General features: G+C 39.1%; 1 protein-coding gene across 16 annotated transcripts in view; it reads right to left on the bottom strand.

Moving 5' to 3' along the window:
• Positions 1 to 7,413, bottom strand: part of ROBO2 (roundabout guidance receptor 2) — a 959,254-nt gene extending 951,841 nt beyond the window's left edge. For 9 of the 16 annotated variants that reach the window (XM_052794388.1, XM_052794387.1, XM_052794391.1 and 6 more), the window contains exon 1: positions 6,746 to 7,412. In XM_052794388.1, the coding sequence (XP_052650348.1) occupies positions 6,746 to 6,869 (124 nt within the window). In that variant the 5' untranslated portion in view covers positions 6,870 to 7,412. Of the gene's footprint in view, positions 1 to 6,745 lie in introns of all 16 variants that reach the window. The other 7 variants (XM_052794393.1, XM_052794397.1, XM_052794395.1 and 4 more) reach the window with 2 other exon arrangements.
• Between the last annotated feature and the right edge of the window lie 4,675 nt (positions 7,414 to 12,088).

The following is a 12,088-nucleotide window of genomic DNA, read 5'->3' as shown; positions in this document are numbered from 1 at the left end:
GCGCAAATAACCAAAGGAGAGGGATGTGTATATGTGGGGGGGGAGTGGTGGTGGTGTGTAAAGAGTATTTAAATATTCCTTCTGTTTTATAACTATTTGATCAACATACTTTTTAATATGATAGCAAACATTTCAAGCAAGGCTCCAAGTACAGGATGTAGACACAGGATTCAAAGGAAGGCACCACCTTATTAAACCTTTTTTTTTCTTTTCTTCTTTTTCTTGTGGATAATCCAGACCTGCAGGCTGAAGTTACGTGTCAGCTTGAACTAGCCTAAATAGAGCCACGATCACAACCTCTTCTCTTACCTTGAGGCCATAGCTCTCTTGCATACAAAGTTCCCCCGTGACCTGAGAGTGTGCAAATGAAGGCATCCCATCAGCTAGATGAATGCTATCCTCTCTTTTATATGGCTAATTGCTAGCTGGATCAGCTCCCTGAATAGGGTTGCCAGCAGATCTGTACAAGCGCTAGCACCGGTGGAGGAAGTCCCTGCAGCCAGGACTGGGTCTACAGTGACTGTGGAAGAGTCTGTGGAAACCCAGCTCAGGCTGACTTCATCTGCCAAAAGATGGCAGCCCCTTCTCAATGATGGTTGGAAACACTCTTCTAGCTTCCAGCCTATGTTTATTCCTTACTGTTTGGTTTTGTGCCAGCGCTGGTTTGTTCTTAAGTAGATGCTACATCTTCCCCACATTTGCTCCATTGTGACTGGAATAACCCCATCATTTTCCCTCCTTTCCAGCTGGGAAGAAAACTGTCACAAACTTGGTTTTCCATTGCCCTCAACTTTGTCGTGTCTGCCTGTATGAGTTTGAATACAGGTTACTGGGCTTCTCTATGGTATTTCAAATGTCTTTAAAGAGATGAAAAATAGACAAGCAAAGGCCACAGGCTCCAACAAAATATGTATGGGAAGCTTCACACATCAGCAGAGTCCTTTCAAATTCAGATTTTACTCTGAAGAAGGTGGTGTAAAAGAAGGTGCAAAAAATTTGCTTGTTATCATGGGACAGGGGCTAAATCTAGACTTTAAAGAAAACAGAAGACTGAATAAACCCCAGTTAATTTCACAGTCACTCAGTATCCAAATAAATACTCTTTTCCCTTTTAAGTATATTTAAAGCAAAACTATCAGAAAATCTTCAATACATCAAGTCACATACTGCGTGTAGTCACATACTTTATACACTTGCAGTCAAACTAAAACTGCAGATCCAGACATACAGTCCTCAGTTTCCAAAATTAGGTTTTTAGATCCTTATCTATGCACAAGCCCCCTCCTCAAAGATATTGAGCTTCCTCTGAAGTTACAAAAACTTGTGAATTTTTTACTACTCAAAATCAGGTTACTTCTATGAAATGCAGGGAAAAAAATTTTAGGACCCTGAGTTTGAAACATTTGGTCAGCATTTCATAAGCTTTTCCAATGTACAAGTGTGTAACAGCATATTGAATGTCTCACGATTTAAGAAATACTGTTAATGTATGTAATACCTGATAATGTATTCAAAAAGAATTCATGCAGTTTATCTTTGAAATTCCATAAAATAAATTATTTAAATTAGATAAATGGCAAACTATATAAAATGTTACCCCCAAAATCACATAATCTACACAGTGAATCATACTGGCACAACTGACTGTGCTTTCCAAGTGTTGCAAGTCAACCACCACATCAAAAGTTCCACCTCATCACGTCGAACCAGACCCCTCATGCCTCATGATAATTTGCAGTGAAGCCCAGGCTACCTGGGTCCACGTAACTGCCTCCCCTCTACTTTGCCTTCTTCAAAGGTCCCAGCTTCCATCCCTTTATCCTCACCACCCCACAGCCATGAGGCAAATGAAAACAAGTTCCTCTTGGTGAAAAAAGCTTTGCGAGTTTCCCCATGGGGGAAGTGAATAGTATTGTTGAGCAGCTGCCAAGAAGACATCTAAACATCCATAACAATTCACACTGCTCTTGATTTGTGGGACTTTGTGACCATGCAGAGACTCTTCATTACAAATGCAGAAAATCTTAAGGCCCTGTTTTCACCAAACTTAGTGTGTATGCACGGAAAAGTTGTTGTTTTGCATGCAAATGTCTATGTACCTGAGATGTCTGGGTATCCAGACTTGCCAGGCACCTAGCAGCAGTCCAGTAACATACCTCCAACTCTAGTCATTATTCTAATAATCTAATACTTTACCTCCAAATTTGGAAGGTCTGAGGGCTGGCTGCTTTGTGTATGGAAGGAAGTTTATAGAAATTTTCTCTTCTGATCTGAGCTAATCTTTGAATTATGCTTTTAAAAACATTTAAACTAGTGTTGATGGATAACATGCATCCTAAATAATTCATGTGCTGGTCAATCTGCCGGGATGCTGAAATAACCTCATGTACACAGCTTTGTATCACCCTTACCAGTAACACCTACCCAGTGACACTTAAGATTTCTCACGCTGGTATCTTTTGCCATAAAAATGATTAAACTACCATAGAGCTGAAATTGGAACTGAAATATAAGGCTGGATCACTTGCATAATAAACTTTGATTTAGTCATTAAAGAGATTATTGCTTCACTTCCATGTACACAGAAAGGACAGGCACCGTCCTCATCTAGTTCTGCAGGATGTGGCACTGTGGTTGCATTTTATTTTTATTTCTCCGATTTGATCATAAATAAATCAAATCACACTTTTAGTTCTGATAATGGAAATTGTTCTGGTGAAGCACAAGGGAGACCTAAGCAAACATTCCTTTGAGGAAAAGGCATACTTAATTTGCATTTTCCAGCCCCAGGTCTGGTCCCTTCCCTCTGAAGTCTTTTTATCTCTGACTCCTCTCCCCAATCCTAGACGCCTTTTTTTCCCTCGTGAGGTGCTACTGGCACTGTCAGTGTATTGCTCCTATGCAGAGGCAGGCTGGGGCACGCAAAAGAGTCCCTTCCACGCTCCCTCACCAAGTTTCGTCTCATGCCCGAAGACTGTCCCACAATGGCTCAGCCTGCAGTCTTTTGGCCGGGGTGGGTGCTGGCCCATCAGATGGACCTGGTTCAGTTACAGAGGCCACTGCATAAAGGGTCAGGCTCTTCAAAAGTGCCTGACAGCCTGGGAGTGCACAGCTATCCCCTAGACCAAATGCATGGGTTGTTTCAAAGATGAGTAAAGGGTTAATGTCTGCCAAGCGCAATGATTGTCCTAATGCTCTCACTCTTCTCCTCTGAACCCTTTCTGCCATGCAGCCTTCACACAGAGTTGTAAAATACACTGATGTCTACCAGAAGACAAGCAGCGTGCATGATTTTATTTGCCCCATGCATTCTTCTGTTTGCCAGCTGAAGGAACACCCAACCTCTACACACAGGAGTTTCTGCATGCGGGCATTATCTTGCTCTTGCCAACTCCTCAACAAGGCTGAGGTCCCAGCAGCAATGGGTCCTTCGGCAACAGCCTGGACAACCACGTTCCCTGGTCCCATGCCACAATTTTCCTTGGACACGAATTACTATTACCACGTTATTAGTAGCATTATTATTATGAGCAAAGTGTTGGGAAGGTTCCCAAGCACGACACAAATGGACAGCTTTCTTCCCAGTCTCCAAATTCTCCGCTGAACAGGCACAAAGCACATCCACGTGCAAATGAATGGATACACACAAAACTTACTTCCTCGCTGCCCCTATAATATGTGATGGAGTAAAAACAGAGTGGAAACAAATTCAGGAGGGGATAGGCATTAGCAACGCTTGAAATCTGCTTTCCGATTTAAGGTAAACTCAAAAGAGTACTTAATCTTCTTTTCCCAGTTTTTTTGTTCTCCATATTATAAATCCTTCTTAAAAACTTGAACCATGGTGTGTTATTTTGGCTCAAAGGGAAAAAGAAAATCCAGTTGATTTGTACTTTCAGGTTCTGCTTTTAGACTCCAATTTGTCTTGATCATTAGTTTATAAATCCCGGTTTAAGGCACATTTAGAGCCTGCATTCCAATGAATTATTCTGAAAGCTTTTCTGGAGTGCAGATTTAAAAACAGCCAGAAAAGAAAATGGTATCTTTACATTTTTCCAGGCCCATGTATGGGACTCATTTCACTCCCTGACACCTGCCATTGCAACCAAATCAGGAGGTGATTTCTACCCATAATGCTATTTATTTTAGTTCTATATGGGTGGCCATGTTTTGTAGAGTAAATTCCAAGGAGAAAAAATCGAGGTGAAAAGGGTTGGTTTTCTCATGAGTAATTACAGGGAACTACACAGCAAGACCACAGAAAATGATTTATCAGAGCCTGTAACTTCAGCGAAGAAGGTTTTTTTTTTAAATTATACCAGAAGAATTTCCAGATTCATTAGCCTGCACTTGGACTGATCATGATCAGGGCCTACACAGAAAAACAGCACTATTCAAAGATGTTTATACTTCGCAGTGCTCTTGAAACAAAATGTGGTACAGAAAAACTTTAGAGGATGGTCTAAATCAGACATTGCTGTCCACTGTGGAAACTGACTTCAGTATAGCTATATTATGATTCATACAACGCATTTCCAGATACATGCATCCAGCATCACCTCTCTTCTCTGAACAATATAGCTGGAAGTTGGTGTGGAGGAGCCTAGCTCTCCTGAACCTCTTAAATATATTATAAAAAAAATAAAATAAATAAATTAAAAAAAAAATCTGTTTCCACTTTGGGGTGGGCTTTTCCAGTGTGCTCCAGTGGAGAAGTTTGCATGCCAAAATTTCACCCAGCGACACCATGAATTCCATGTGCACACCAACAAAAAAGAACTCGCATCATTGATATATAAGCAAAAGCTGATCCTTAATGTTTAATGGAAAGGGAGGTGCATATAATATGTTTTGGAGATCAGAAATGCTCAGGCTACGTGACACTACAACACACAGATTCTTACATGTCCTGAACTTGAAACTTTCATGGGAAAGCATGCATCATCTCCAAGTCACATTCACTCTTGCAATAATATCTACACACAAAAAAACCTACTGTACAGCAGGTATGCCTAGGTTTTGGCTGATTCAAGAGCTGTGAGGAAACAAGACAAATTGTTCCTTAGTCTCCTTGAAACAGGTACCTTCCTTACATCTTGTTTCAGCTGCAAAGAACACTTCTAAGAAAAGCAAACCCCCATAATAAGGTATTATTTTCTGCAGTCAGATTCAGGGATTATTTTCTACCATATTAAAAATTCTTTAGTAGAGCTCTTTGCCTCTGTCAGAGAGTATGTAAGAGACTGAAGCAAAACCCCCTCATTTACTAGGTTTAATTGAAAACATGAGACAGGGAAAAAAGTTAGCAGAATTTTTTAAATCCCAGGAACTTGACAGTGACACATATTCCTAACTCACGTGCCTCTGAGAAGAGGTCATGCTACCCAGAGTAAATAACAGCTTGTAATTTGCAATGAGGATATCCAGCAGCAGCACTGTGAAATACATGTGATAATGTGATTTACAGGACCAGGAAATAATTTTTAGATATACTGTGCTGCATTAACAGTCCAGGTTAAGTGTGTGCTGCAACTTTTCCCTTGAAGGTACAGTAGGTGGAAGATTTGTGATATCTTTAAATGCAGCAAAAGGAAATATAGAGGGGGGAGGGAGGAGTCTCCTGCTGAGATGTTGTGATAAATTATTAAAACTTTTTTTTTAATGTTGATGCTACTCTTTAACCTCAGATCACAATACTGACAGCAGAGGAAAACTGAAAGTGCTATTAAAGCTGTGATAAACACACCATGCTGTGGCAACACTTGTAAGGAAAAAAAAAAAAAAGGAAAGAGAAAAAAATTCCTGGGGTGCCTCCAATCAGTAACATCAAGAAACAATCAGAGAGAAAATATCGAGCTATCTACAATCCACAGTCCCTCAGTCCAAATATTTATGAGATACCATTTATGCTCACTGAGCTATTTGATTATGAGACCCTGATAACCCATGTTTTCCATAAACAAATGTCATGCAAGGAAGCAAAACAAAGTGAACTTTATGAAAAGGCACATCTAGTGAGCTGTTCACAGCACATATAGGGTAAATCATCTCAGCAGTTTTTAACAGAAGAGGAAAATGGATTGCTGCCTTCAAAAATCATAAACGTTTTCTCAGCACAACATTTTTTTCGATAAAGTTAATGCAATTTATCTTTATTAACACATCAACACTGACATAGCCAGTCAGCCAATTAGTGCTGCTGGCAGTGCATTTCACAACATTCATGTACTCTAGAAAAATGTCTGTCTAGTCATTTTTACCACATACACTAACAATTCTGCACTCAAAGTAGGCTGCATGCTTTCCTTCTCTCTTCTTGCTTCCTCTTCTTTTCCAACACTATAACCCCCCTATGATGGGGATAACGTCTTGCAATAAAGCCACAAGCATCTGTCCCAGAGTCTCCGTAATGAAAAGAACAATCTGAATTCTCACAGTCCAAAACCCCACCAGTTTCTAAATGGCATACATTTATTTGTATAAAGGCCTTAAATATTACTCTGTTAATAATACAATGCAAAGTAAAATTCCTGCAAGGAATATATGCCTTACAAAGTCAGTCAAGCAAACTAACATGAAAAATTAAACTCCATTCTCTCTTTTTAGCATCCTATTGCAAGCCCACATGGCAACCTAAAATCTGAGTCACTCAAAACAGCATAGGTATTCTCCTTAGATTACCTTTAATACAGCTTTTTACAATCTTACCCAAACATCCATTACAAAAGTTTTTCTTTGCACTTACCCCCCTTCCAGTGTTTGCCTTTGGTCCTGCTAAGCTTGCTGAGGGTTGGTCCAGAGAAGAGCAACATCAAAATGAAAAGAAGTTCAAGCATAGTGATTTTCCCCCGTTTCACTGATGATAACATTTCCACAAGTTATTTAAAAAAAAAAAAAAAATCTTACATCTTCTCTCCCACTTTCTGTTTGCTTAAGGAGTGATTAATCATTGAAAAATCAGAGCAAGGAGTAGCTTTGCTCTCCTTAGATGCTGAAGTAATATCTCAATGATGTAGCCCTGAGGAAAGCCACATTTCTCACTGATCCAGTTTCTCCCACACAACATGCAGCCTGCACCACTGCTACTACAGTAGCTATAAAATAATTTCTGCTCCTCACTTTGGTTTCTGTGGGAATATATTCCTCAGCTTGCAGCATGAGCTTGATTGAAAATGATAAAAACAGTAATGCTTGTGTCCAGAAGAAAAGAGAAAAGATGTCAGGATTGTGAAAAAAGATGAGAAGCAGTTGTACTGACAGCTTTAAGCCTGACTGTCTGATCCTAATAGCTGTGCAACCAACCAAATTGCTCTTTTAAGAGTAATAAGGCTTCACTGAAAGCTGGTGTCACTGCCACTTGGGTAGGTAGTGCAGGGCTTGAAAATCACCAAGGAACCTGCTAGAGAGAACGACTGCCACAGTCCCAGCTCCGAACGCAGAGGGCTGAGCAGAATACAGTATGCACAGGGAGCATTTAATCTCTATTGTGTGGAGGATATTTCCTGCTTTACAGTGTGCAACTGCTCTGGACTTTTGACTGCTTTTATTAATGCTTTAGTTCATACTTTAAACTAAAATGCAAGCTTCAACACACTAATTATAGCATTTCTGAAGCAATTATTGTATGGGAAAAAATCCTGCATGCTTTTGCTTTTTTTTTTTTTTTTTTAAAGTAGCAAACAGGAAGAACAAATCCTTAGCAGCAGCAGTAATCTTTTCACTGCACAGAGCAGCTATGCATTTTATATTAGGATCTCCTAAACCTGGGGGGCAGGGGTAGAGGTGGAAAGAGAGAGAAAGAGAAAGAGGACATTCAGAAGTACAGGTACTTTCAAAATAATAGATTGCAGTCACAATTTTTCATTTAGTGATTGTTGCTGCCACAGAAATAATATAGCTACCTATGTCTCTGGATGTCCATATTTAAGAACGCTCAAGCTGGATAAGTAAACACAAGACTTTCTGGGCAAAATTTTGGATTTTCACAAAGGGTGCTCAGAGAAAGATTCACGACATTCAGACTTCTCAAACAGTCTTGAGATGCCCAGCGCTTACTTAAGTATGCCTAGTAGCTTAAATTCATCTACAGTTTGGCATTTACTTGTTTCCATATAAGCATTCAGTACTCAAATCAATGAGCCACAAACCTTGTGCTGTGGATTTATATAAATAAAAAAATCAATGTCCTTAGAATGACAAAGCAATGATGGTCACAAATTCCCTGAAGTTACCACGTTTTCAACTAGGGACATGATGCCCTTTTCAGTGCAACATTAAGATGATATTAATAAAGCTGAAGCTTTGCTTATTCGTCTGAATAAAGAATGATATTTTGACTGGTGGAGACAATCATCAACATCTAATATACGTACAGGGATTTTTTTAAACAAACAGCATATAACATCACAAACAAGGAAATACTGGGACACCACCAACTCCACATCAACTATGAAAGATTTTTTATTTTCTTTTTAAGTTCTAAAATATATTTATGGGCTGGTTAGAGGATGTAATATTTGCATTTAGACGGAAAACAAATGCATGCTGATGTACAGTAGTTTTTCATCCCTCTGTGCATTAATTTTTAAAAGTTATAAGACAACTTACCAGATGCTGGGTTTGATATATCAAGGCTGATGTTTATGGCTCCTAGCTGCCAAAAATTAGGTCAGTATCTATCATGTAGAGTCACTAAGCTGTGGCTTCTTATGTTAAATTTCTCCATGAAGCCATTCTTAATCACCAGTCTCATTGCTAATAATTAAAACACCATTTCTTCTATTTCTCTACCAACTGTTACTGAAATGAGGCAGACACTTGTGTTCATTTTGATTGCCTCTGTAACGCTCCTCTGAAACTAGCACCATACTGCCATGTTGAAGCATCAAAAAAGTTACAAGTTCACATTGCTGGTTTCAAACATTTTATGTCCAGATAATAAAATGACCTTAAACTAAAACAGCCACCACCACCACAACCCTCAGGTACCACTATGCAAACTCACTAACTTAAGAGTTTTGAATCAGAAAGCAAACACCTCCACTGTCCAAAATCTGTGACAATATCAGTCATGCTTCAGAAATCCTAATGGGATCATTCTTTTTGGCCATCTTTGCAGCCTTATGTCACTTCTGCTTCCTGCATCCTTTCTTCAGTCTCTGTCTTGCTTTCTAATTTTATAACCCCCTGAAAGTTTGCCACCGTTTCTACCCCTACCCATGTGGAATCCAGCTGCTGTGGGGAAACCTGTTTCCAATGGTGGCAGGCATCCTTAAAAATACCTCCTTGGTTCCTATACTGCAGAAGAATTCAACTTCCTCAGCCTGGACACCTTGTATTTGCAGCATTAATGAAAACAGCCGCTATTGGAAGGTATTATGAGTTTCTGTCAGCTTTCTGCTAGCTCTGACATGTGCCTCCAGCAGCCTCAGCAGGATCAGGTACCGCTCCAGCAGCAGCTCAAGTGATGTGGCAGAAGAATGGAAGGATCACCTGACACAAAGGCAAAAGAGAAACCACCACAGCTGCTGGTCATGTGCGTGTTTGATTCAGTTTAATGCCTAAAGAGCCAAGACTTCCACTCTGCTGATGGTTTTCTGGGTTATTTTGCAAAAGGTAAGTTATTAAATCCACTTTGTATATATTAAGAGTGAGGGGGCAGACCTTCAGGGAAACACAGAAAAAGTGTTGTCGCTTCTTATGAAATTTAGTGAGGTTTTTAATGTCCTCGTTTCTAGGTTCATAAGAATTTCAATTTTCCAGAGTTGAAATGCCTCCAGAGGAAAGATATAGTTTCAAGGAAGATTATACAAATGTTATAGGTTGAAACATCAGAAAGACAAATAAAAGAAACCCAACATTTATTTCTCCTTCAAGTATCATGAATTTTAAGTCAACATCATGTTTTAGAGATGTAGAACTGATTTGTAATTCTATTTCATGCTTTGAATGTGCAATACTGGAAACAGAGAAAAAAGTAACCAGTCTCTTCTACCTTTATGTCTGTTACTATTACAAGAAAAACTATGAGAGCTAAAAGAGGCAAACCAACCCTATTACAGCTAAGTGTCCCTGACATCCAACCAGTCCTTGCCGGGATCTCTTGCACCCTCCAAGGTCCTTCACAACAGCTCACACCAGTCATAAGTATGAGACTATTTAATACTTTCTAAGCATAGAAGAATTCATATATTAAGACAGACCAAATGCCTATCTTGTCTAGCATCACATCTTCAGTAGTGGTCAACCTTGGATGCTTATGGGAAAAGCACAAGAATGATAAGAAAGCATTAGTGGAGCTTACCACTTGCCCAGCCTGCCAGCCTCTGCTTGTGAAAGGCTTTGAGATTTCTTAGCTAAAGACTCTATCACAGCTATCAAGTTTGATTAGAGAGTGACAGACCTATACTTCTTGACTTTGTCCAGTTTCTTTTTTTATTCATTTATGCTTTTCTCCACACCCATAGTCTCTGGCAATGAGTTCCACAGATTTAATTACCTGCAGCCTGAAAAACATACTTCCTCTTGTTTCTTTGAAAAGTATACCTGATAATTTTATTGACATAATTTTGGTTTTCCATCATGGAAAAAAAATATTCCTGCTCATTTTTCTTCATATTGTGGTTTTCCAAATACCCTCCCTTCATACAACTTACTCCAATAAGAAAAGACCTACCCTAGTCTTTTCTCAGACCAAAGATACTCACAAATGTCCTTGCTGCCTTCATCTTAAGTATATTCCATTCTAATTTAGTGTTTATGAGATGAAGTTAAAAGAAAAGCCTGCATTATTTAAGATGAATTATCAGTTGCATATTCTCTCCCTCATTCTACTCATGAAGCCAAAGGGCAGCAGCTACCATTAAGCTGGAGTTATGTTTATAAATGCCTACAACATTAATAGATACAGAGGTTCTTTTTAATGAACAGAATTTCAAGATGTTTACTCAGTAGAAGCATACATTAGCAACCTAAATAACAAAATACCAGTGAAATACTCAGAAAAAAATACTTCCAAGTTAGTTTAATCTGCAGTTGTTGTATCTGGTTATTTGGTCACCCTTCCTTTCCATTTTTTCCTTCTTTTTACTAATCACTATCTGGCACAAAGGACTACTAGTATAAGTACTTTGTTAAAACCCTCAAGCTTGAATAAATAGCAACAATAACTTCACGGAAGCTTAAATATCAGAGCCCGTGAGCAACACACTCTTTTAAGGGCGGTATCTTGGAGCGGTCTGCTGATTGCAGACTATAGAAGGGACAGACAAGTCTCGATTGCTTACTTGCTGACATGCTTTCTAGCCCATTGTATTTGCCTTCCAGATCCCATTTCACTATGGTGAAGGTTAGAGACTTTCAGAAGATCCTTCCATAATTGCAAGAAGTAACACTTGGATCAAACCCAGCATTCAGTAGCACAGGCATTTTTCATGCTTGCATTTCCTGGCACTTTTTAACTGTAGCATTGTCTTAACATATGGAGAAGTTCAGGAAGAATCACAGCCTTCACTCTTCCCATTTCAGAACAGCAGACAATCAAAGTAAAAATTTAAAGAGATTGCAGAAAAAGATAGAAATGATTGTTTAGAGAGTCATGATTAAGATGAGAAGAAATGGAAACAGAAGCTGAAATGCCTACTCCGTCTCCCAAGAAGTTACAAATATTTTACTTTGTCCTACCTCTCTTATTCTCCCAAAGATGCCGTACAGCTAGCATGCAGCAGCATGAAAATGCCCATGACTAAATGAACTTTGCAAAAGGCGTATTATTAACACTAAACGCTACAAGATGGAAATATCGCATCCTGCACTGTAGGCACGAAGAATATTTTTCCACTGTCTACCTCACCATATACAAAGGCCCAAGTTGCTCTAAGGCATAATTAATTCAGTTCTTTTTAGGCATGAAAATTGTTTTGATTTTAAATACTTTCAGCTTAGGGCATTCTAAATATCTGTGGAAGCCTCCTGGGGATTTCTGTTATCCAGAGACACCAACGGGAACAACATTTTTGGATACTTCTAATAGAACACGTTGCCAAATAAATACATAGCCTTCTTAAATCAAAAATCTATTTGAAATTCC

This window comes from Harpia harpyja, chromosome 8 (genome assembly GCF_026419915.1).
Source record: "Harpia harpyja isolate bHarHar1 chromosome 8, bHarHar1 primary haplotype, whole genome shotgun sequence".
NCBI classification, from domain to species: domain Eukaryota; kingdom Metazoa; phylum Chordata; class Aves; order Accipitriformes; family Accipitridae; genus Harpia; species Harpia harpyja.
Note: the sequence above shows the minus strand (reverse complement) of the source record. Positions and strands in the feature narration are given on the sequence as shown.